The 26,098-nt window shown below is 46.3% G+C and overlaps 1 protein-coding gene across 1 annotated transcript in view; it reads left to right on the forward strand.

Moving 5' to 3' along the window:
- TTBK1 (tau tubulin kinase 1) overlaps positions 1–26,098 on the forward strand; it is a 416,732-nt gene that overhangs the window by 114,445 nt on the left and 276,189 nt on the right. The window contains exon 5 of the mRNA XM_030195705.1: positions 13,784–13,888. Coding sequence (XP_030051565.1) covers positions 13,784–13,888 — 105 coding nt within the window. The remainder of the gene's footprint in view (positions 1–13,783; positions 13,889–26,098) is intronic.

Here is a 26,098-nt window from a genome sequence, read left to right on the forward strand (position 1 = left end):
TTTCGTTTCTCTTTCGACGCGGCTGACTTGTTCCCTTTTTTCGTGCCCTTTTTTCTTTTAGGCACAATCACGTCTTTTGATTTTGCCAAAGCCGCTTTTCCTTCCATGTCATCGAAGACACACAGTGGCTTCAACCATTGTACTCGGTGCAACCGGACCATCTCTGGTACCGATACCCACGTCAGGTGTATCCAGTGCCTTGAGCCTGACCATAGCCTAGCCGCTTGTAGTCGCATGAAGAAACGGACTCAAGTGTCTCGAGAGGCCCAACGAGAGAAGCTTTTTGGGGCTCGGTCCGGTCCTTCGACATCGGTACAGAGGTAGGCGGCGTTGACATCGATATCGAGGGACGCATCAACGTCGGGAGCAAAGGTAATGGCTGCGGAACGACCAACTCGTGCTGGGAGCAGTGAGGCATCGAGTGGGTCTCCACCTGTCTCGAGGCCTCCTGTTATGCAGGCCTCCCGGGACCGACCTTCATCGGACCCTGCCCCAAGGAGACGTGAGGATTCCACGTCTTTCTCATTGGTACCGAGGAGTCTCAATGACAGGCGTCAAGCAAAGGTGAAGAAGCATCGTCATCATTCTCCTTTGACACACGGTTCCGGGAGCTCTGGGGCGTCGAGGAATTTGGCACCTGAGAAGCGTCAGCGCCGAGAGGATAAGTACATAAGTAATGCCATACTGGGAAAAGACCAAGGGTTCATTGAGCCCAGCATCCTGTCCACGACAGCGGCCAATCCAGGCCAAGGGCACCTGGCAAGCTTCCCAAACGTACAAACATTCTATACATGTTATTCCTGGAATTTTGGATTTTTCCAAGTCCGTTTAGTAGCGGTTTATGGACTTGTCCTTTAGGAATCCGTCCAACCCCTTTTTAAACTCTGCTAAGCTAACCGCCTTCACCACTTTCTCCGGCAACGAATTCCAGAGTTTAATTACACGTTGGGTGAAGAAAAATTTTCTCCAATTTGTTTTAAATTTACTACACTGTAGTTTCATCGCATGCCCCCTAGTCCTAGTATTTTTGGAAAGCGTGAACAGACGCTTCACATCCACCTGTTCCACTCCACTCATTATTTTATATACCTCTATCATGTCTCCCGTCAGCCGTCTCTTCTCCAAGCTGTATAGCCCTAGCCTCCTTAGGATCGCTGTCCCTCTATTCAGGAGGTGCCGAAGCGTTGGTCTAGCAGTCCTGTACGTGCTCCCGAGCCTCGACAGATTCTGCCATTGGCTCCTATCCTGACCCCGCAGCCTTTTCCAACGGCGGCTCTTGACGAGCACATCAGGGCCCTGCTTCCAGAGCTTCTGGAAGGGTTACTTTGCCAGTCTGCTTCGAAGTTGGGGTGCTTGCGCCTTCCGTACCGTCTGCTGCAGCGGTATTTGGTCCTTTGCCTTCGGTGAGGTCCCTGACCTCGGTGCCGCCTGCCACCCAGGTCGACTCCCCTTCGATGTCAGTGGAGGAAGCTTCGCCGGAGTCCAGACGGGCGTCGACTTCTCGACATCACCATCGAGGACGTCATTCCTCGGCGTCAAGGCAGGCTCAGTTTCGGACTGCTCTGAGAGATGTCTTGTCCGATACTGAAGATTAGCGTTCGTGGGAGGAAGTGGAGGATCCCAGGTACTTTTCATCTGATGAGTCCTATGGGATTCCTTCTGAACCTTCCCCTCCACCAGAAGGGAGACTTTCTCCGCCGGAGAATCTATCCTTTACCTCCTTTGTCTGTGAAATGGCTGCGGCTATTCCATTCCCTATGGAGGTTGAGGATGAGCCCAGGGCTGAGATGCTCGATGTCCTGGATTATCCTTCTCCACCTAGAGAGGCTGCAATGACTCCTTTGCATAATGTATTGAAGGAAGTCCTTATGCAGAACTGGTCGTTCTCTCTGTCTAACCCCGTGATCCCGAAATGAACTGAATCCCAATATCGGATCCACGGGGAACCTGGATTGATGAAATCTCATCTACCTCACAATTCCATGGTGGTGGACTCCGCTCTGAAAAGAGCCAAGAGTACTAGGGACTATGCCTCGGCGCCCCCAGGCAGAAAATCTAGAACCTTGGGATTCTTTTGGGAGGAAGGTGTATCAGGCTCTATGCTCTCTGCCAAAATCCAAACATACCAGCTCTTCAGGAGCATCCAGTTGCGGAACTCGGTGAGGCAACTGTCTAGCTTGGTTGATGCACTCCCTCTGAAGCAGGCCAAGCCTTTTCACTAGGTGGTCAGGCAGCGGAAGGCGTGTCAAAAATTCCTGGTCAGGGGTACCTTCGACACTTTTGATGTAACATCCAGGATCGCTGCCCAAGGTATAGTGATGCGCAGACTCTCATGGCTGCATGTCTCTGACCTGGATCATTCGGTCCAGCAGCGGATGGCAAATGTTCCTTGTCGGGGGGGGGGGGGGGGGGGGGGGAAATAACCTTTTTGATGAGAAAGTAGAGGATCTGGTTGACCAGCTCAAAAAGCACAATGATTCTATGGATTCTCTCTCCTGCCGGGCGTCTTCTGCTACTACCTCCTCATCTAGGAGGTTTTTTGGAGGGAAGAGGAGTGCTCCCTATTCCTATGCTAGGCGTAGGTACACTCCTGCTTCTCAGCAGCCTATCCAGGCTCAGTTCCAGCGCGCTCGTTCTCGTCAACAGCATGCGCCTAAGACTACTGCGGCTCCCCAGCAAAAGCAAGGGGCGGGCTTTTGACTGACTCCAGTTCAGCATAACCTCAGAAAAAGTGTCCGTGCCGGACGACTTGCCGGTCGGGAGGAGGTTGATATTTTTTCACCAAAAGTGGCCTTTCATAACCTCCGACTGGTGGGTTCTTCAAATAGTCTGGTCAGGATACACCCTCAATCTGGAATGGAAACCTCCAAATTGTCCACCGGGAGCTCATTCTTACAGTTCCCAGTGCAAACAGGTACTTGCAGAGGAACTCTCCGCCCTTCTGAAGGCCCAAGCGGTCGAACCCGTTCCTCCAGGGGAAGAAGGGCTGGGATTCTATTCCAGGTACTTCCTTGTGCAAAAGAAAATGGGGGATGCGTTCCATTCTAGACCTAAGGGCCCTGAACAGATTTCTAGTCCGAGAAAAGTTCAGGATGGTTTCCCTGGGCACCCTTCTTCCCATGATTCAGAAAAACGATTAGCTATTCTCCGAGGACAAGCAGGCTGCTTGTTCTCACTGATGGGTGACGTCCACGGCAGCCCCTCCAATCGGAAACTTCACTAGCAAAGTCCTTTGCTAGCCCTCGCGCGCCCGCGCGCACCGCGCATGCGCGGCCGTCTTCCCGCCCGAAACCGGCTCGAGCCGGCCAGTCTTCTTTTGTCCGCACTCGGTACGGTCGTGTTTTCGCCGTGTCGAGCCCCGGAAAGTCGACCTCGCGCGTCCAATTCGTTTGAACGTGTTTTTTTCCTTCGGGAAAGCTTTCTCATAGTCGGGAAGTGCTCCGGAAACCCCCCGCCGGGTTTCGTGTAAATCCTCCCCGTACTTCCAGCTTTTTTGCCCCGGTAAGTTTTCTTTCGTCGTCGGGGTAGGCCTTTTTTCGGCCTCGGTCGAGATTTTTCTCCCTCTAAATTTGGTGCTTCGAATTTCGCCATTTCGGCTTTTGATTTCGCCGGCGTGATTTTTCCGCCCATGACATCGAAGCCTTCCAGCGGCTTCAAGAAGTGCACCCAGTGCGCCCGGGTTATCTCGCTCACTGATCGACACTCGTCGTGTCTTCAGTGTCTGGGGGCCGAGCACCGCCCTCAGAACTGCAGTCTGTGTTCCCTGCTTCAAAGGCGGACTCAGGTAGCGAGACTAGCCCAGTGGAACGTGTTGTTCTCGGGCTCTTCGTCGGCATCGGCACCGGGATCTTCGAGTGCATCGACGTCGTCAGCGTCCAGACCATCTTCCTCGGCCGCCCCTGCATCGAGTGCATCGAGGCATCGGGCCTCTGCATCGGCGCCGAGACATCGGATAGCTGCATCGACGTCGGTGGTACCAGGACCTCGTCTGCTGATGTCGTCGGACGGTGGTGCATCGGGTGGAGTGCAGGTGAGGGCTGTCCATTCCCCTGCTGGTGGCGGTGAGCCCTCGGGTGGGTCTCCGCCTACCCTGAGGGCTCCTGCGGTACAGCCCCCCCGAGATCGACCTTCTTCAGTCTCGGCCCCGAGGAAGCGACGGGTGGATTCGACTTCCTCCTCGTCGGTGCCGGGGAGCTCCGGTGACATGCTTCGGAAGAAATCGAAGAAGCATCGACACCGGTCTCCTCCCCGTGTCGGCACCGAGAGCTCTGGGTCGCCGAGGGATTCGGCACCCAGCAGGCATCGGCACCGAGAGGACCGCTCACCCTCTGTTCAGGAGGTGTCGATGCGCTCCGCTCTGGACAGCCCGGAACAGCCTCCACGCCCGGAACAGGTACTGACGTCGACGCCTGCATCGACCCCTCAGCCTTTCTCTGCAGCCGCTCTAAACGAGAGCCTCCGGGCCGTTCTCCCAGAGATTCTGGGAGAGCTGTTGCGCCCTACCCCTCCGGTACCGGCGGTGCTTGCGCCACCGGTACCGTCGAGCGTGGCGCCGGCTGGCCCATCGCCCAGGTTGAGGTCCCCGACGTCGGTACCGCGTGCGGTACCGACCGCGGCCACCTCCCAGGAAGGCTCCCCGACTACGTCGGCGGAGGGAGCTTCGCCGATGCGGGCGAGGGAGTCTACCTCTCGACGCCCCCATCGTGGACAGGGTTCCACGGAGTCGAGCAGGGCGAGGTTGCAGACACAGGTCCGTGAACTTGTGTCTGACACCGAGGGTGAGGCCTCGTGGGAGGAAGAGGAAGATCCCAGATATTTCTCTGACGAGGAGTCTGGGGGTCTTCCGTCTGATCCCACTCCCTCTCCTGAGAGACAGCTTTCTCCTCCCGAGAGTCTGTCTTTTGCCTCCTTTGTCCGGGAGATGTCTACGGCCATCCCCTTCCCGGTGGTTGTGGAGGACGAGCCCAGGGCTGAAATGTTTGAGCTCCTGGACTATCCTTCTCCACCTAAGGAAGCGTCCACTGTTCCCTTGCACCATGTCCTGAAGAAGACATTGCTTGCGAACTGGACCAAACCATTAACTAATCCCCACATTCCCAAGAAGATCGAGTCCCAGTACCGGATCCATGGGGACCCAGAGCTGATGCGCACTCAGTTGCCTCATGACTCTGGAGTTGTGGATTTGGCCCTAAAGAAGGCTAAGAGTTCTAGGGAACATGCTTCGGCGCCCCCGGGCAAGGACGCTAGAACCTTAGACTCCTTTGGGAGGAAGGCCTACCATTCCTCTATGCTCGTGTCCAAGATCCAGTCTTACCAGCTCTACACGAGCATACACATGCGGAATAATGTGCGGCAGTTGGCGGGCTTGGTTGATGCTCTTCCCCCTGAGCAAGCCAAGCCTTTTCAGGAGGTGGTCAGGCAGCTGAAGGCGTGCAGAAAATTCCTGGCCAGAGGAGTTTATGACACTTTTGATGTTGCGTCCAGGGCCGCTGCTCAAGGTGTGGTGATGCGCAGGCTCTCATGGCTGCGTGCCGCCGACCTGGAGAATAGAGTCCAGCAGCGGATTACGGACTTGCCTTGCCGTGCGGATAACATTTTTGGCGAAAAAGTCGAGCAGGTGGTAGAATCTCTCCACCAGCGGGACACCGCATTCGACAAGTTCGCCCGCCGGCAGCCTTCAGCTTCTACCTCTACAGGTAGACGATTTTTCGGGGGAAGGAAGACTGTTCCCTATACTTCTGGCAAGCGTAGGTACAATCCTCCTTCCCGACAGCCTGCGGCCCAGGCTAAGCCCCAGCGCGCTCGCTCTCGTCAGCAGCGTGCGAATCAGCAAGGCCCCGCGGCTCCCCAGCAAAAGCAAGGGGCGAGCTTTTGACTGGCTCCAGCAGAGCATAGCCGACACCCAAGTGTCAGTGCCGGGCGACCTGCCTGTCGGAGGGAGGTTGAAAGCTTTTCACCAAAGGTGGCCTCTCATAACCTCCGATCAGTGGGTTCTCCAAATAGTCCGGCAAGGATACTCCCTCAATTTGGCCTCTCAACCTCCAAATTGTCCACCGGGAGCTCAGTCCTACAGCTTCCAGCACAAGCAGGTACTTGCAGAGGAACTCTCCGCCCTTCTCAGCGCCAATGCGGTCGAGCCCGTGCCATCCGGGCAAGAAGGGCTGGGGTTCTATTCCAGGTACTTCCTTGTGGAAAAGAAAACAGGGGGGATGCGTCCCATCCTAGACCTAAGGGCCCTGAACAAATATCTCGTAAAAGAAAAGTTCAGGATGCTTTCCCTGGGCACCCTTCTCCCCATGATTCAGCAAAACGATTGGCTATGCTCTCTGGACTTGAAGGATGCCTACACACACATCCCGATACTGCCAGCTCACAGACAGTATCTGCGATTTCAGCTGGGCGCACGCCACTTCCAGTACTGTGTGCTACCCTTTGGGCTCGCCTCTGCGCCCAGGGTGTTCACAAAGTGCCTAGCTGTGGTAGCAGCGGCGCTTCGCAGGCTGGGGGTGCACGTGTTCCCATATCTCGACGATTGGCTGGTGAAGAACACATCCGAGGCAGGAGCCCTGCAGTCCATGCAGATGACTATTCGCCTCCTGGAGCTACTGGGGTTTGTGATAAATTACCCAAAGTCCCATCTTCTCCCAGTGCAGAAACTCGAATTCATCGGAGCCCTGCTGGATTCTCGGACGGCTCGCGCCTATCTCCCAGAGGCGAGGGCCAACAACTTGTTGTCCCTCGTCTCGCGGGTACGAGCGTCCCAGCAGATCACAGCTCGGCAGATGTTGAGATTGCTGGGCCACATGGCCTCCACAGTTCATGTGACTCCCATGGCCCGCCTTCACATGAGATCTGCTCAATGGACCCTAGCCTCCCAGTGGTATCAGGCCGCCGGGGGTCTAGAGGACGTGATCCACCTGTCCACGAGTTTTCTCGAATCCCTGTATTGGTGGACGATTTGCTCCAATTTGACTCTGGGACGTCCCTTCCAATTCCTCAGCCTCAAAAAGTGCTGACCACGGATGCGTCTCTCCTGGGATGGGGAGCTCATGTCGATGGGCTTCACACCCAAGGAAGGTGGTCCCTCCAAGAAAGCGATCTACAGATCAATCTTCTGGAGTTGCGAGCGATCTGGAACGCTCTGAAGGCTTTCAGAGATCGGCTGTCCCACCAAATTATCCAAATTCAGACAGACAATCAGGTTGCCATGTACTATGTCAACAAGCAGGGGGGCACCGGATCTCGCCCCCTGTGTCAGGAAGCCGTCAGCATGTGGCTCTGGGCTCGCCGTCAAGGCATGGTGCTCCAAGCCACATATCTGGCAGGCGTAAACAACAGTCTGGCCGACAGGTTGAGCAGGATTATGCAACCTCACGAGTGGTCGCTCAATTCCCGTGTGGTGCGGCAGATCTTCCGGGCGTGGGGCACCCCCCTGGTAGATCTCTTCGCATCTCAAGTGAACCACAAGGTCCCTCAGTTCTGTTCCAGGCTTCAGGCCCACGGCAGACTGGCGTCGGATGCCTTCCTCCTGGATTGGGGGGAAGGTCTGCTGTATGCTTATCCTCCCATTCCTCTGGTGGGGAAGACTTTGTTGAAACTCAAGCAAGACCGAGGCACCATGATTCTGATTGCTCCCTTTTGGCCGCGTCAGATCTGGTTCCCTCTTCTTCTGGAGTTATCCTCCGAAGAACCGTGGAGATTGGAGTGTTTTCCGACCCTCATCACGCAGGACGAAGGGGCTCTTCTGCATCCCAACCTCCAGTCCCTGGCTCTCACGGCCTGGATGTTGAGGGCGTAGACTTTGCCTCTTTGGGTCTGCCAGAGGGTGTCTCCCGCATCTTGCTTGCTTCCAGGAAAGACTCCACTAAGAGAAGTTACTTCTTTCATTGGAGGAGGTTTGCCGTCTGGTGTGACAGCAAGGCCCTAGATCCTCGCTCTTGTCCTACACAGACCCTGCTTGAATACCTTCTGCACTTGTCTGAGTCTGGTCTGAAGACCAACTCCGTAAGGGTTCACCTTAGTGCAATCAGTGCATACCATTACCAAGTGGAAGGTAAGCCGATCTCAGGACAGCCTTTAGTTGTTCGCTTCATGAGAGGTTTGCTTTTGTCAAAGCCCCCTGTCAAGCCTCCTACAGTGTCATGGGATCTCAATGTCGTTCTCACCCAGCTGATGAAACCTCCTTTCGAGCCACTGAATTCCTGCCATCCGAAGTACTTGACCTGGAAGGTCATTTTCTTGGTGGCAGTTACCTCGGCTCGTAGAGTCAGTGAGCTTCAGGCCCTGGTAGCCCAGGCCCCTTACACCAAATTTCATCACAACAGAGTAGTCCTCCGCACTCACCCTAAGTTTCTGCCAAAGGTTGTGTCGGAGTTCCATCTGAACCAGTCAATTGTCTTGCCAACATTCTTTCCCCGTCCTCATTCCTGCCCTGCTGAACGTCAGCTGCACACATTGGACTGCAAGAGAGCATTGGCCTTCTATCTGGAGCGGACACAGCCCCACAGACAGTCCGCCCAATTGTTTGTTTCTTTTGATCCCAACAAGAGGGGAGTGGCTGTAGGGAAACGCACCATATCCAATTGGCTAGCAGATTGCATTTCCTTCACTTACGCCCAGGCTGGGCTGGCTCTTGAGGGTCATGTCACGGCTCATAATGTTAGAGCCATGGCAGCGTCGGTAGCCCACTTGAAGTCAGCCACCATGGAGGAAATTTGCAAAGCTGCGACGTGGTCATCTGTCCACACATTCACATCTCATTACTGCCTGCAGCAGGATACCCGACGTGACAGTCGGTTCGGGCAGTCAGTTCTTCAGAACCTGTTTGGGCTTTAGGATCCAACTCCACCCCCCGAGGGCCCTGTTTGTTCTGTTCCAGGCTACACTCTCAGTTAGTTGGTAACTTTTTTAGGTCAATCTCAGTTATGTCCTCGTCGTTGCGAGGCCCAATTGACCAATGTTGTTGTTTTGAGTGAGCCTGGGGGCTAGGGATACCCCATCAGTGAGAACAAGCAGCCTGCTTGTCCTCGGAGAAAGCGAATGCTACATACCTGTAGAAGGTATTCTCCGAGGACAGCAGGCTGATTGTTCTCACAAACCCGCCCGCCTCCCCTTTGGAGTTGTGTCTTCCCTTGAAGTGTATTGTCTTGCTACATACTGGACTGGCCGGCTCGAGCCGGTTTCGGGCGGGAAGACGGCCGCGCATGCGCGGTGCGCGCGGGCGCGCGAGGGCTAGCAAAGGACTTTGCTAGTGAAGTTTCCGATTGGAGGGGCTGCCGTGGACGTCACCCATCAGTGAGAACAATCAGCCTGCTGTCCTCGGAGAATACCTTCTACAGGTATGTAGCATTCGCTTGCTCTCTGGACTTAAAGGATGCTTACACCCACATCTCGATACTTCCAGCTCACAGGAAGTATCTGCGATTTCGGCTGGGAACACAGCACTTTCAGTACTGTGTACTGCCTTTTGGCCTGGCGTCTGGGCGCAGAGTGTTTACCAAATGCCTAGCTGTAGTTGCAGCGTCGCTACGCAGACTTGGGAGTGCATGTGTTTCCTTATCTCGACGATTGGCTGGTGAAGAGCACCTCGAAGGAGGGTGCTCTGGAGTCCATGCGAATGACTGTTCGGGTGCTAGAGCTACTGGGGTTCGTCATAAAGTATCGCAAGTCCCATCTCACCCCATTTTTGCCCCTTTACGAAGGTTTCAAATTAGGTATGTGCCTTTTATTATCTCATTTATAAATTTTTTTTACATATTTGTATTGAAGTTCATAACCTATACCAGTGCCCTTGATTTGCTGTTACGTGATGTCAGATTTTATTATGCTTTTATATATATGTTTATATGCACTGTCATACAATTGTTGCATTATATATACTTCTTTTATATATATATTTTCTTATATATGCTCTTTTATGTACATGTATATATATATATTATTTATATTGGACAGTGCGTATCGATATGTTTATTCATGTAATTATTTTAGTATACTCTCTATGTATACCTAGTAATATTCCATATTTTATTAATTGTTTTTTGTCAATTCATATATTTGATATATTATGTTCATATGTGTGTTATATTTTATTTATTATGATCTATGATAATTATTATATATTTGTTCATTGTAGCCCCTGACGCAGCCCTAGGTGGGCGAAACACGGCCCGTGTCGGGCGATTTGTTCATACACGGTATCTTCAATAAAATCTTTTTGTTGTGACATTGATCTGCTGGTCTTGCGCTTTCAAATTGATTTTTTTCCAAAAATGAATATTGCTGCTGTATTTTGTGCAGTTTACATTCATTTAGTAATTGTTTCCTGTATCCGGCGTAGGTTCCATTGCAATAGTCAGCATGGGCGAGGACCATGGATTGTACTAGTGTTCGGAATACGTCTCTTGAAAAGTAGTTTTTTATGTGTTTCAGTTTCCACATGGTTTGAAACATTTTCATCGTAGTGTTTGAGATTTGTTTGTTGAATGATAGATTGCGGTCTATAGTGACTCCAAGGATTTTTAGACTGTTGTATATTGGGAGGGATGTACCCATGACAGTGATATTTAAGAAGTGGTCGGTATTGTGTGGGGATGAGATGATTAGACAGTGTATTTTTTCCTTTTTTAAATTTGAGCTTGAACAATGATGCCCAGGATTCCATTATGTTTAGGCTGTCTTTGATCCTTTTCATGATTTCATTTAGATTGTTTCTAAAAGGGGTATAGATAGACACGTCATCAGTATATATCAGGAGGTTGAATCCATGTTTGGATAGTGATCTGGCAAGGGAGTGGGGGCGTCATCATTAGGTTGAATAGAATTGTAGAGAGTGGTGAGCCCTGGGGTACCTCGCATTCGGCTTTCCATGGAGTGGAGAGAAAGAAATTTATCTTCACATGGTAGAGTCTGGTAGTTAGGAATCCAAGGAGACATTTAAGCGCCTTCCGTCCAATGCTGATTTTGTCAAGTATTCTTTTGAGAATTTGGTGGTTGACCATGTCAAATGCAATTGACATGTCAAATTGTAATAGAAGAATGTTTTTTCCATTTGTGATTTCCTTTTTTAAGTTAGCCAATAGCGTAATAAGCACTGTTTCAGTGCTGTGGTAAGATCTGAAGCCTGATTGGGATTTGTATAGTAGGGGGGATTTGTTGATGTAGTCTGTTTTAATTGGTTGGCCACTTTGCCTTCCATTATTTTTGTTGTTAGAGGTATGGATGTCACTGGCCTGTAGTTCGAGGCATTGTTGATGTTTTTCTTGGCATCTTTTGGGATTTTTTGTTTGTTACATTTGTACCCCGTGCTTTCCCACTCATGGCAGGCTCAATGCGGCTTACATGGGGCAGTGGAGGGTTAAGTGACTTGCCCAGAGTCACAAGGAGCTGCCTGTGCCAGAATTGGGAATCGAACTCAGTTCCCCAGGACCAAAGTCCACCACCCTAACCACTAGGCCACTCCTCTACTCCTTTTTCCATTGGGAAGTTGCCCTCCTGAAACATGTAACTCAGATGGGAGGTGAGTTGGTCTATGAATCGGTCAGGGGCAACTTTTAGTAATAGTTGGGACATGTATCTAGCATGCAGCAGACGGAGGAGAATTTTCTTAACGCTTGTGCTACTAGTTCATTTGTGGGTTGTGTGAAAGTGATCCATGTCCTATTAGCTGGGGCTTTTTCTGGTGGGTGATCAAGTTCATCTATGATGTTTTCAAAGTTTGTGTCATCCTGTGCAATGCTGTTCCTTAGTTTAAGGATTTTCTCTTCGAAGAATCTGGTGAGTTTGTTTGCTGGCAGGGGATCCTCGTTTGCTTTTGTCAAGAGTTTGGTGTTAGAATATTTATAATTTTGTATAGTTCCTTCGTGTCTCTATAGTCATAAGAACATAAGAGTAGCCGTACTGGGTCAGACCAATGGTCCATCTAGCCCAGTATCCTGTTTTCCAAACAGTGGCCAAGCCAGGTCACAAGTACATGGCAGAAACCCAAATCATGGCAACACTCCATACTACAAATCCCAGGGCAATGTCTATCTCAATAGCAGACTATGGACGTTTCCTCCAGGAATTTGTCCAAATCCGTTTTAAACCCAGATACACTAACCGCTCTTACCACATTCTCCAGCAAAGAGTTCCAGAGCTTAACTATTTGTTGAGTGAAAAAATATTTCTTCCTATTTGTTTTAAAAGTATTTCCATGTAACTTTGTGTCCCCTAGTTTTTCTACTTTTAGAACGAGTAAAGAATCAATTTACTTCTACTCGTTCTACACCACTCATGATTTTGTAGACCTCAATCATATCTCCCCTCATCCGTCTCTTTTCCAAGCTGAAGAGCCCTAACCTCTTTAGCCTTTTCTCATATGAGAGGAGTTCCATCCCAATTCCGCTGTATCTTTTTTGAGTTACGGCGACCAGAACTGAACACTCAAAGTGCAGACGCACCGTAGAGCAATACAGAGACATTGTAGTGTTTTTGGTCTTATTCACTATCCCTTTCCTAATAATTCCTAGCATCCTATGTGCATTTTTGGTCGTTGCCACACACTGACCAGAAGATTTCAATGTATTATCTACAATGACACCCAGATCTTTTTCTTGAGTGCTGATTAGATTGTAAGCTCTGTCGAGCAGGGACTGTCTCTTCATGTTCAAGTGTACAGCACTGCGTACGTCTTGTGGCGCTATAGAAATGATAAGTAGTAGTAGTAGTGATCCCCAAGGTGGTCCTTAACATCAGGTAACAATAATTCGGATTATTCTTTCGAATGTGCATCACCTTGCATTTGTCCATATTAAATTTCTTCTGCCATTTGGATGCCCAGTCTTCCAATTTCCTAAAGTCTTCCTGCAATATTTCACAGTCTGCATGTGTTTTAACAACCTTGAATAGTTTTGTATCATCTGCAAATTTGATCACCTCTGATTTCCATATCATTTATAAATATGTTAAATAGTACCGGTCCCAGTACAGATCCCTGCGGCACTCCACTGTTTACCCTCCTCCATTGAGAGAAATGACCATTTAACCCTACCCTCTGTTTTCTGTCCAATAACCAATTCCTAATCCACACCAGAACCTTGCCTCCTATCCCATGAGTTTAAGTTTCTCAGGAGTCTCTCATGAGGAACTTTATCAAAAGCTTTTTGAAAATCTAGATACATTACATCAACTGGCTCACCTTTATCCACATTTTTATTCACGCATTCAAAGAAATGAAGCAAATTGGTGAAGCAAGTCTTCCCTCGACTGAACCCATGCTGACTCTGTCCCATTAAACCATGTTTGTCTATGTGTTCTGTAATTTTATTCTTTGTAATAGTTTCCACTATTTTGCCTGGCACCGACCCCCCACCCCCACATGCCTGAAGTTTAAATCCTAAATTATTTAGAATGCTTATATGGTTAGGCGACTGTATTGAGTATGTTGATTTAATCCTATAAGAAAATGCACTTTTTCTGTTCACAAAGTGGAACAAAGTTTACATCCTGCATACTCAATTGCTGGTCCCTCCCAGTACACACCTATGGTGTGTCCGAAACATCCCCCCCCCCCCCCTCTTTTTGGGGTAGGTACATGTGTGTGACTTGCTGCACATATGAGCACCTGTTCTTACATTATAGAATACCACTGAGCTGATTTGTGTTTTTTTGGGTGGCCTGATTTTTGATTTTGCATGTGTCGATGGTGCATAACATTTGCAGAATTGCTAATATAGTGGTCATGCAGCTTTTTGTGTACTGAAATTAGCTGAAAGTGTGTGATTTTTTAAATTTTTTTTCCCAGTCCAATTTTGCCATGGGCCGATTGCCTTCAACCTACAGGAAATGCTACATGTTGGATTTTGGCCTTGCTCGACAATACACCAACACCAATGGGGAAGTGAGGCCAGTAAGTGAATACATCTAAATGTTGCTGTGTTTATGCTTTTGCTATAAGACGTGGAATTCTGTAATTTTTATTGCCTTTGATCTTTTTACAGGAGAAGTACCATATGCTGCTGTAGCATTGCACTTTTGACCCCTGCAAGGATATCATGTGTTGTTCTAGGGCTAAGGTTGCTATATTCATAAGAACTAATTCCTAACCTGGTTCTGGAAACATTCCAAACTTGACAAGATTATAGGGTTACTCCTAGAATATTCTCTACTACATTTTTTGTTTTGCTCTATTATTTTTAGGATAAGCAGCATAAAAATCTGTTTTTCTGTTCTGGGGTCTTGCCAGATACTTGTGACCTGGATTGGCCACTGTTGGAAACAGAATACCGGTCTTCAGTTTGGCAGTTCTTATGTTCTTAGGAAATTTTTGAATTAAAAATTTGAGAGAAGTTCCTGTGCATTTTAACTTGGAAGTGTGAGGCAGTGAAGCAGAAGTAGTGCTGTGCTGAGTTGTGGACTTTTTTTGAGTTGGAGTACCCTACTTGGTAGAGGGGTTTAGTTATAGACATTTTAAATTATCCTTTTATTGCGTTGGGCTAGTATTTTCCAGTTTATTGGAAAAGTTAATTTTGAGGAACACAAGAAGAAGATTTACAGTTTTTAAATTGATTTTTAAAGATAGGGAGTTGGTGCTGCCATCTTTATGTTCACTACTGTGCTTCAACCATCTTCTCTGGATAACATGCCCATAAAGATAGATGAAGAACTGAATATAAGAAAGGAGAAAACCCATCAAAAAATAAGTGGCATTGTTAGACAGACAAGAAAAACACTTAACTGAAAGAAAAGAAAAAATATATTTTAGTAAAATAGGAAAGAGAAAAGAATCAGTTCTTGGTATTTAGCTAGTTTAAGACTGAAAATTAACCAGTAGAGTAACAAAGTTAAGATACTTAATCTGATATTGGAGTAACAGCTGACTTGTAGTTAGATTATTTATTATAATAAAGTCCAGTGACAAGAAGTGTTTGCATTGTGATATCCAAGAACTTGGTTTAAGGTGAAAATTATTTGAGATACCATATATTGTAAAAATTCACCTGAATTTTATTTAGAATTTGGGCAGTTTAAAGTTTAAAAATGTGGATTCCATCTGCTGTAATAAATATATTCAGTTAAGGATATTTTTTGTCATGTTTATTATCTTAGTCCACTAAACAACGTATACAAGGTAGGGAAAGTTTATCACAAAAAATATATCAAAATCTACACTTTCCTTGCATTAGAATGATACAAAAAATCAGTGTATTGTGCTGGATTTCTAATAAGGAGGAAAAAGAGCCTCACAGAGCTCCTAGACAATATGTCTGTCTACTGGAGCTAAAACGGATCTTAAATTGATCCTCTGTTCATCATTGGCTCTGAAAAAACCCCCAAAAAATAATTTTCTAATGTTTCAATCAACAGTGACAAAGATAATAGTTCCTTTCAATTGTTGCTTCACAAAATATTAGGACTAATTGTTGCTTCACAGAATATTAGAACAAAGTGTAAAATAAACACTTATCTATAGCGTGAGAAGACTTCAATCTATTTTTCTAATGGCGCTCCAAGCTTGGAGCGCCATTAGAAAAATAGATTGAAGTCTTCTCACGCTATAGATAAGTGTTTATTTTACACTTTGTTCTAATATTCTGTGAAGCAACAATTAGTCCTAATATTTTGTGAAGCAACAATTGAAAGGAACTATTATCTTTGTCACTGTTGATTGAAACATTAGAAAATTATTTTTTGGGGGTTTTTTCAGAGCCAATGATGAACAGAGGATCAATTTAAGATCCGTTTTAGCTCCAGTAGACAGACATATTGTCTAGGAGCTCTGTGAGGCTCTTTTTCCTCCTTATTAGAAATCCAGCACAATACACTGATTTTTTGTATCATTCTAATGCAAGGAAAGTGTAGATTTTGATATATTATCTTAGTCCTTCATTTATAGATTCAGAGGTAACATCTTTTCTCTGAAGCTAATATTTAACTTAGAACAGTGGTTCCCAAACCTGGTCCTGGAGGCACCCCAGGTAGTCAGAGTTTCAGGTTATCCAGAATGAATATTCATGAGAGAGGTTTATATGCACTACCTCCACTGCATGCAAATCTTTCTCATGAATATTCATTGTGGATATCCTGAAAACCTGACTAAGTGGTGTGCCTCCAGGACCAGGTTTGGGAACCACTGACTTAGAATTTTCCTCCTATTTCCTTTGAGGTTTTAGGATGAGGTTGGTTTTATTCTTTTGAATATCCACCCCTTCTTTAGAGAGAGACAACCTGCCTGAGGTAAATTTGCCACTGTGAAATATAAATGTAACAGTAGGGCAGGTGGTCAGTTCTTGGAGGTGGGGGTCACAGAAAGCTCTAGTGATTGGGGGAATAGTCTCTGATGAGACTTTCAGCATCTTCATGTATGATGGAAAAATGTTTATTGGAGGGGAACCATCCTCTACTGGAAAACTAACAAACTGCAAGTTGAGCCTTTGACTGTAATTTTCAAAGTCTTCTAGCTTATGGTATTCAACAACTAGTTGTTAATCAATGAAGTATCACGCTTCTTCAGATTATCAATGTTCTGGTTCTCCAGCTCCATTTTTGTTTCTGGATTGGCTGGTTCTTGTTTCATTACAGATATCTGCTCCATTCCCACAGAAAAATTTAGGACACTGTCAATATGATTTACAAGAGAAGTTTCTATACAAGAACGCCAACCAAATGGAATGCAACGTATCAGCAGCAGTCCTGTCTTGAGTGAAACTGACCTAAGCCAGTAGTTCAGACGTCCCTCTTAGGTGGGTGTGCAGGAGGCTTCTTTTAGCAGATCTTGCCATTAATACAGCCTGTACTCCATGAACCGTCATTGATTGTAAGGCAGGGAATCCGGCAAAGAGGAACTTTTCCGCTGCAGAGCAGGCCCACCATCCTTCAGCTGAATTCTTCTCTCATCAGCAGTGTTGGTATTCACATCCAACATTCTGTGCACAGTCATGTCATTTGGCATTTGATTGGGCAGTCTTAGTATCAGTGGGGAGGAATGTCTATCCAGACTGAGATTGTAATCTTGTCTAGGGCAACCACAACTGCAAGACCCTCTCCTCCATTGGATGGTTCAGCTCTGTACTTCACTCCAGGGCTTGCATAACTAATTACATTACTATACCAGTTTCCCTCCCTGAGAGGATAGAGGTGATTGTTTTTTCTTTCCCCTTTTCCTCTTGACCATCTTCTATCCTGGGCATTAGTATACGCTTCTTTCCAGTGGTTATGCATGGATTTTATTTATTTATTGTGAACATTTATATCCTGCATAATCCCACCAAGACAGGCTCTTATGTGGCTTACAATTGTTTGAGGAAAAGTACAACATAATAGTACCTCAAACGTTAGAAAACATATATGTGCAATTCTTTCTGAACATTTGTGTTTATGCTTCATGTAAACACTGAAGGTACTTTTTATACAACAAACTTCCATTGTTCTGATTTGTAGATTTTTTTTTTTTTTAAATGCCAGTAGTTGAAAGTTTTGAGCTCATACTTCTGAAACTCTTGGACATTTATATATTTCTAGTGTAAATTTAATGCCTGACATTTAATATGCTTTAGTTCTCTAATCCAAAGTCTTTAGTAACAATTGCCATTGATTTGTTATAAATGAATATTCCTTAAGGTTTCACCTTTTTTGTTATTTCTGAAGCACACAGCCCCCAGTTTTTATGTAATCTAGTACTCTTGAACTGTAACTTTTGGATTAATAAACACTTTTTATAAACAAGTGAAAAGAATGATGGTAGGATCTTTAGTGGTCACTTATATTACCAATTTGTATGGGGATATTTTGTAAAAGAATTATTCTTTATTTGTTTTTTTAAAAAACACAGGAGGCTGAAAAAGTCAAGGTCAACAAGCTTAACATTGAAAAATACAAAAGATCTCAAAAATAAGAGTATAGGGAGGAATATCTGGTACAGCTAAACGAGAAAAGGGGAAAAGTCAGGATGACAAAAGCAATGTTGTGAAGGGGTTATAAGGAAATGTTTGCCTGTTCGCAGATGATACACACAACTGTAACAAATTAAAAAACTTTGAGGGACAATAGAGATGTTTAAAAAATATTTAATTGAAGTTCTGGAAATGTCGCGAGATTCACTGCCCCCTTTGGTGAGAGTACAATATTTTCAGATTAATACTAGTGTTACCAATGATGTGCCTAATGCACAAAAGGGAGATAATATGAATTTAACATCTTTCCTTGAATCGTCTCTGGATGTAATTACTCAGCGAACAACTGCGGTGGTAACATTTGCTCTGGAAATGGACAGAGATGTTATTTTGAGACTTTTCTTTAGAAAATTAGATTCAGAATTTTTGGGCTCAAAAGTTAGAATGTATCCGGATCTGTCGAGAGAGACACAGAAACGACGCAAGGCTTTTTTGACTTTGCGTCAGAGAACTTTGGCTCTAGGTGCTAATTTTGTACTTAGATTTCCTTGCCTATGTAGAATATTATACCAATCTAAGACTTTTCAATTCTTTGAACCCAAACAATTGGAGGAATTTCTGATTGCAAAGGAATCAGTGAATGTAAATGTAGTAGTATGAGTATCAAATGCACACTGTTTAAGATAACTTGGGAAAAGCGATTGGGTTAAGAGCGTATCCCTTAATTTAATTATTATGTATAATTTGATTTCCTTTTTCTTGGATCTTTATTTCTAACTCCATATTAAGGTCGATAGAAGAATATTTATTTCAACTTATGGAAATAAGGATAAATTTGTTTCTTTACTAATGTTTATTGCAAATTTCAATATTATCTCTTTTGAAGTGTATAATATAAATATTTAATAAAGATATTTTAAAAAAAACTTTGAGGGAGTTGGTAGAATTATATATACACACACACCCACACCTCTTGCAGTGGCCAAATGCTTGGCAGTTAAAATTCTGTACAAAAATTAATCATTCCTTTGCCTCCTTACCACACTAGTCCTGAACTTGTGGATTATGCCCATCGAATAGCAGAGGGAAGCAGAGAAAAAAAAGTCCTGCATGCTTCACCCAATAAGGGCACTGTGCAGCCTTAGAATGCTAGTATTTCTCTGTCTTCAGAGGATGGATGATGGTCTAACTGCAGCTGCTGAACTGGACTGGCCACTGAAATAGCTCTTGAGCCTGTTGGAGAACTGAGCTTCAGTTGAGCTGGGGGGGGGGGGGGGATGTGCTTTTAAAGTCTTAGCTCATTTTATTTGGAAAAAAAAAAAAAAAAAGGATATTTTGGATTGGAGCCGTGACATAGCTCAGAGGAATTTGAGCTTTTCTATCCTTCCATTCCCCTCCCTCATTTCTAACACTTTTTTTTTCCCAAATGAGGCTTCAAATTATGAAGGACAATTGATTTTTGTTCTTCAGGACTGGCAGAGTTGACAACACTATTTGTAACTCTGCAATGTTTATTCTGTTCTAGTACATCAGTGTGGTTGAGGGGAGAGGTTTCTCGGTGCTAACTTTTCTGAGGGAGCTTGGGTCTTTAGGCTTTGTCTCTGGTAGCGAATTTTGCTCTGGGGCCATTGAGGCTGCAGCACTGCTCCAAGCCTAACCACCTAAGCTAAATTCCAGGGCATTAAGATGAGAAATCCTTTTTCAACGCACTGTTTCTTCAGCGATAGAGGCAAATAGTTTACATTGAGGCTTGCTGGAATTTCTCCTGTACAGAACTGGTAGAAAGCTTGGCATGGGCCATCTCCACCTGTGTTTGAGCAACAAGCAGCCCTTTCTCGCCGACCAGGCAATGTCATGTTGCTTTGGTGAAATCATGAGAAAAGCATTCTTTGCACTAGAGCCTGCTTTTTGCCCTAGAAAAGTAAGCTGCAAAGAGCTCTCTCTTCTGAGAGGGGGCTTCTTCCTCACCTGAATCTAGTCAGTGTTGGACTTTTCTTTTCTTGATCAAATTAGACACCGTGCTTTCTTTTTTTTTTTTTTCTTAAAACTTGGTTTTAGCTTATGGTGTTCTTCCTGATGAGGCTTGTCTGGTATCTTTGTCTGTTCACCCCTTTCTGTGTTTGATTGGATCTATTTGAATGACTGCTTCCACTATCCTATACATTGAATTGTAATTCTTTTCATATTTCTAATCATTTATGTGTTTTGAATTGTAAACCACATTGTTCTGCCTTTCTGTATTGTGTGGTATAGCAAATTCAAATAAACCATATACCATTTTTCAGTCTAACCAGTGTTAAGGGAGTTCCTTCTGAGAGAAGGAGACAATCCTTATTGTCTCTCTTGTTAATTAGCTACTGCATCTTCTGTCAGTCAAGATTAGGTTGTGGGCAGGGATCTAGCTATGGGGCTTATTCGGTAGCATGCAAAGTCCTTTTTTTTTTTTTTTGCCATATAAGCGGTTGCTTGAAGGGCAACCTGTGGTACCATGGCTAGGATTTAGTAGAGAAATGATAAAGCTCTTTCATAAGGTGTTTGTAAAGTAGTTTAACCTGGAAAGTACTAAGGAAGTTATCTTGCTATCAGCTGGAATCAAAACAAAGCAAAACCACTGCCTTTCCGGTGGCAAGTGTTTTGCCTGTAATGGTAGAACGCAATTGCAAGCTGGTCTTCTTGCTGTGGCATTTGTTAGGAATTTCAGCCCTTCCAGTTCTGGCAATAGGCTGTAGTGCCTAATGGTTTGTCTTCTAGCAGAGCTGGGCAGTGCTTGAATAAAGGAATAGCCTAATGCAGCCGTCCCTCTTCACAAGAGTGGTGATAGGGAAGAAGCTGGAAACTACAGGCCGGTAAGCCTCACTTCGATTATTGGAAAAGTAATGGAAGCGATGCTGAAGGAAAGGATAGTGAATTTCCTGGAAGCCAATAAGTTGCAAGATCCGAGACAACATGGTTTTACCAAAGGGAAATCGTGCCAAACGAATCTCATTGAATTCTTTGATTGGGTGACAGGAGAATTGAATCAGGGACGAGCTATAGACGTAATCTACTTAAATTTCAGCAAAGCTTTTAACACGGTTCCCCACAGGAGGCTCTTAAATAAACTGGATGGGCTGAAGATAGGACCCGAAGTGGTGAACTGGATTAGGAACTGGTTGACGGACAGAAGCTAGAGGGTGGTGGTGAATGGAATTCGCTCGGAGGAGGGGAAGGTGAGTAGTGGTTTGCCTCAGGGATAGGTGCTGGGACCGATTCTGTTCAATATATTTGTGAGTGACATTGCCGAAGGGTTAGAAGGTAAAGTGCCTATTTGCGGATGACACTAAGATCTGTAACAGAGTGGACACCCGGGAGGGAGTGGAAAACATGAAAAAGGATCTGAAAAAACTAGAAGAATGGTCTAAGGTTTGGCAATTAAAATTCAATGCGAAGAAATGCAAAGTGATGCACTTAGGGAGTAGAAATCCAAGAGAGGCGTATGTGTTAGTTGGTGAGAGTCTGTTAGGTACGGATGGGAAGAGGGATCTTGGGGTGATAGTATCTGAGGATCTGAAGGCGATGAAACAGTGTGACAAGGCGGTGGCCGTAGCTAGAAGGTTACTAGGCTGTATAGAGAGAAATGTGACCAGCAGAAGAAAAGAGGTGTTGATGCCCCTGTACAAGTCGTTGGTGAGGCCCCACCTGGAGTATTGTGTTCAGTTTTGGAGGCCGTATCTTGCTAAGGATGTAAAAAGAATTGAAGCGGTGCAAAGAAAAGCTACGAGGATGGTATGGGATTTGCGTTACAAGACATATGAGGAGAGACTTGCGGACCTGAACATGTATACCCTGGAGGAAAGGAGGAACAGGGGTGATATGATACAGACGTTCAAATATTTGAAAGGTATTAATCCGCAAACAAACCTTTTCCGGAGATGGGAAGGCGGTAGAACGAGAGGACATGAAATGAGATTGAAGGAGGGCAGACTCAAGAAAAATGTCAGGAAGTATTTTTTCACGGAGAGAGTGGTGGATGCTTGGAATGCCCTCCCGCAGGAGGTGGTGGAAATGAAAACGGTAACGGAATTCAAACATGCGTGGGATAAGCATAAAGGAATCCTGTTCAGAAGGAATGGATCCTAAGGAGCTTAGCCGAGATTGGGTGGCAGAGCCGGTGGCAGGAGGCGGGGATAGTGCTGGGCAGACTTATACAGTGTGTGCCAGAGCCGGTGGTGGGAGGAGGGGCTGGTGGGTGGGAGGCGGGGATAGTGCTGGGCAGATTTATACGGTCTGTGCCAGAGCCGGTGGTGGGAGGAGGGGCTGGTGGGTGGGAGGAGGGGATAGTGCTGGGCAGACTTACACGGTCTGTGCCCTGAAAAGGACAGGTACAAATCAAGGTAAGGTATACACAAAAGTAGCACATATGAGTTATCTTGTTGGGCAGACTGGATGGACCATGCAGGTCTTTTTCTGCCGTCATCTACTATGTTCCAAACTGTGCTTATCGGTGCCCTGGTGCACCGCAGCAACCTTACAAGGAAACTGCGGCTTATTTTAAGACTCCCCTCCAAAAATTGAAGAGCACTTTTCCAAAACTCACTCAATCTGTTTGTTTTCAGTTTCGAGTTACGCAATTAATTTTGTTCACCAAGGCGAGATTCATTTACTTTACTTTATTCCTGTGCCAAAACTCATTAATTCCATAGTATTATAATGACTTTGTGTTGAATATTCTATGCAAAACTCTCAGTCCAAAAACTGCTACCCTATTTTCTTAAAATTGCTGCTGCTGGACTGAGTGAGTTTTGGAAAAGTGCTCTTCAACTGTGGTTGGCTGGCTGCCTGAGGCCTGAGCTCAGTGCTGCCTGAGTAGTGAGCGAGTCAACGGCATACTTCAGCCGCTGATTCTGGCACTCTACGCATGCTCAGTTCATGTTTCATATGTGTCTGTATGCAGAAACCCTCTGTCCTTTCTACATTGATGAAATCTTTCCAAATAGATCAGTTCCTTGGTTTCATTTTCATGATCAAGAAGAGGGATATGTTATGTTCCTCACCTGGTTCCAAGCCGGCATGGCCGAGTCGGTCCGGCAGAGATAGTTGGCCATCTTGGTGGTGTTTCTCCAGGATAGGTCGGCCATCTTGGGATGGGCATCTCAGCTTATGGTGGCCATCTTGGGGTTGGCTGGCTGCAGGAAGTAAGCCCATATTTGGGCGGTGTGCTTCTCGGCGGATGGGGGCAGCCATCTTGGATCAGCTGCACATGTTTGAGACTGATTCCTATACTATTTAAAGCCCTGCCTCCAGTCCTTCATTGCTTCGGCCTCAATTGTGTTTGAGGTCCATGCCTGTGCTCCTTATCTTCAGTTCCAGTGTTCCAGACCTTGGCTTGTTTCCCGGACCTCGCTTGTTTTGCTGCCTGCCTTGACCTTGTACTGTTTTTGACTACTCTTTGACCTACGGATTTACCTGGCTTTTGGACTGTGTCTGTTTGCCTGCCTGTCTGGTCAGTGGTCGTGCAACCCCGCCGGTTCCAGAAGTCCTGGTGGCTGCCCGAACCTGGGGGCTCAACTCCCAGGGAACGGCGGTCGCTCCCCAGGTAAAGCTATGGGTTGTCTGGCTGCCTGACCGAGTACGGTGTCACTCCATCCTAGCCGTGCTCAGTCGGGGCACAAGGGCTCACATTCCTCCAGTCATAACAGTGGGCCGAAGCCATGAGCTCGCCAGACAATACCGAGCGTTCCACCTGGCCAGGTGCTACACCAGCAGCAGGCTCAAATCACCTGTTGTCCAGTGCATTGTCCTAGGTCTGCAATCAGATTCCAGCGCTCCAGCAGCAGGTGGTCCCGGATCCTCCAGCCCCTGGGACGGGGTCGTCCTCCGCCTGGCTGCGGGTTCCAGAGCCACCTCGTTTTGATGGTACCCCCGCAGCGTGCCGGGGGTTCCTGAATCAATGTCAGATCTTGTTCGAACTACAACTGGAGGCCTTCCCATCTGACAGGATTAACGTGACTTACCTCATCTCTCTACTGACTGGTCCCCCGCGCTGGCGTGGGCATCCCCACTGTGGGGAACAGCGAATCCCGTCCTGGCGAACCTAGAGGAGTTCTTGCAGCAGTTCCGGATGGTGTTCGACGATGTGCCTGGGCCGGCCTTCTTCTCCCTCGGGGATCTGCTTGCGGATTCAGCAGGGCTCCGGGTCGGTCGGGCCGTACACCATCCGGTTTCTGCACTCTGGCCGCGGAGCTCCGGTGAAACCAGGAGGCATTGACGGCAATTTTCTGGCAGGGGTTGGACGGCCAAATAAAGAATGAATTGGCCGGCCGAGAGATTCCTGCTACTTTGGACGGCCTTATTGCACGCTGCACGAGGATCGACATTTGGTTCCAGGAACGAGCCCAGGAGAGGGCCACGCCACGGGTGGTGCAGAGATCCAGAGGCCTGCCCCGTCGTCCAGAAGCACCTGGGTCCCTTGAGGAGGGTTCGGAAGGAATCAAGGAAGAACCCATGATAATGGCCGGCCATCGTCTGTCCAAGAAGGAGAAGTCCTGGTGGCTGCCCGAACCTGGGGGCTCAACTCCCCGGGAACGGCGGTCGCTCCCCAGGTGAAGCTATGAGTTGTCTGGCTGCCTGACCGAGTGCAGTGTCACTCCATCCTAGCCGTGCTCAGTCGGGGCACAAGGGCTCACATTCCTCCAGTCATAACAGGATATCAGTTCAACTTTTTTCTTGATTTCCATTCTATAGCTTTCCTTATTCTGTGTGTATCATCCAGGAAGGATGAAATAGTCTTGTAGTCCTCTTTGGAGTAATAGTTGAATGTAATGTATGTAACTGTAAAGAAGGTGACCTCCCCCCCCCCCCGGGATTTTCCTTCTCCTTCCCTAATGATTCTTTCTTGGTCAAGCAGGTGAGAAGACAACTTACAATATGTTTCTGCAGTCCGAACATAGAATTATTCCTTCTTCCATTTTCAGGATATCTTCAGCTACAAGTCAAGCACATGTATACTGTCCTTTGGCTGAAGTGAGTTGGGCAGGGATTTTGAGATCCCATCCATCGTGGGAACAGCTTTTCTACATTCCACAGGTTTTATATTGGCCTGATGAGGACAGTAAGGAAGGAGAAATTAAGTTTTACCTGCTAATTGTCTTTCCTTTAGTCCCACAAGACCAGTCCAGAGATTGACCTTACTGTGTTTTAACTTTGCTAGCCGCTTTATTTTACAGTAATCTTGATCTTTAGTTCCAGTTATGAGCAGGAAAATTTTCCTTATATTTAGCAATCATTTTTCTCTAATCATGTAACTTCAAAATTATTTTCTGAAGGGATCATAACATTACTACTACTACTTATCATTTCTATAGCGCTGCTAGACGTACACAGCGCTGTACACTTGAACATGAAGAGACAGTCCCTGCTCGACAGAGCTTACTATCTAATTAGGACAGACAAACAAGACAAACGAGATAAGGGAATATTAAAGTGAGGATGATAAAATAAGGGTTCTGAACAAGTGAATTAATACAACATTTTGAGCCAAAGGAAAAACACCGGATCTATTGCTTGGTCATTCAAAATACTGAGCATTCTAAGCTGCATGGAGGCTCATTTTCAAAGCACTTAGCCTTCCAAAGTTCCATAGAAACCTATGGAGCTTTGGAAGGCTAAGTGCTTTGAAAATATGCCTCATGGTGTCCTTATTGGGCAACACACACAGGACTTCTTTTCTCTGTATTCATCTGCTGATCAAAGGGCATAACCCACAGGTTCTGGACTGGTCTGGTGGGACTAAAGGAAAGAAAATTAGCAGGTAAGACCTAATTTCTTAATTGGCCCAAAAAGGCAATGCAAGTATGTTTTTTTTTTTTCTTTACTGTGACTGACAGTGGCCAACATACAATACTAAGAGATGGTATTGTACAGGATCTTTACAATTAGAGCTGATCTTTATGTGTTAATTTTGTACAGATATTCAGCCCAAACAAATTTGGGCTGAGTATTCTAAAGTTAACAGGACAAACTCGCTGGGATAACTTTTTAAGCAGGTTAGAGCTGAATACCAGAACAGACTAGCCAAAGGTTAACAGTGCCCCAAGAAATCCCCAATTCAGCCTTAGGTTTTTGTCAAGCTAAATTTGTGCAGGCCAGAATTTGAACCAAATTTAGCTAGACAGCGGGTGTGGGTGGAAGGAGAATTATTGCAGTGTGTTTGTCCAGCTAACTCCCTAAGCTAGCAAGGCAAAACTTTT

Source organism: Microcaecilia unicolor, chromosome 3 (assembly GCF_901765095.1).
Source record: "Microcaecilia unicolor chromosome 3, aMicUni1.1, whole genome shotgun sequence".
NCBI lineage: Eukaryota > Metazoa > Chordata > Amphibia > Gymnophiona > Siphonopidae > Microcaecilia > Microcaecilia unicolor.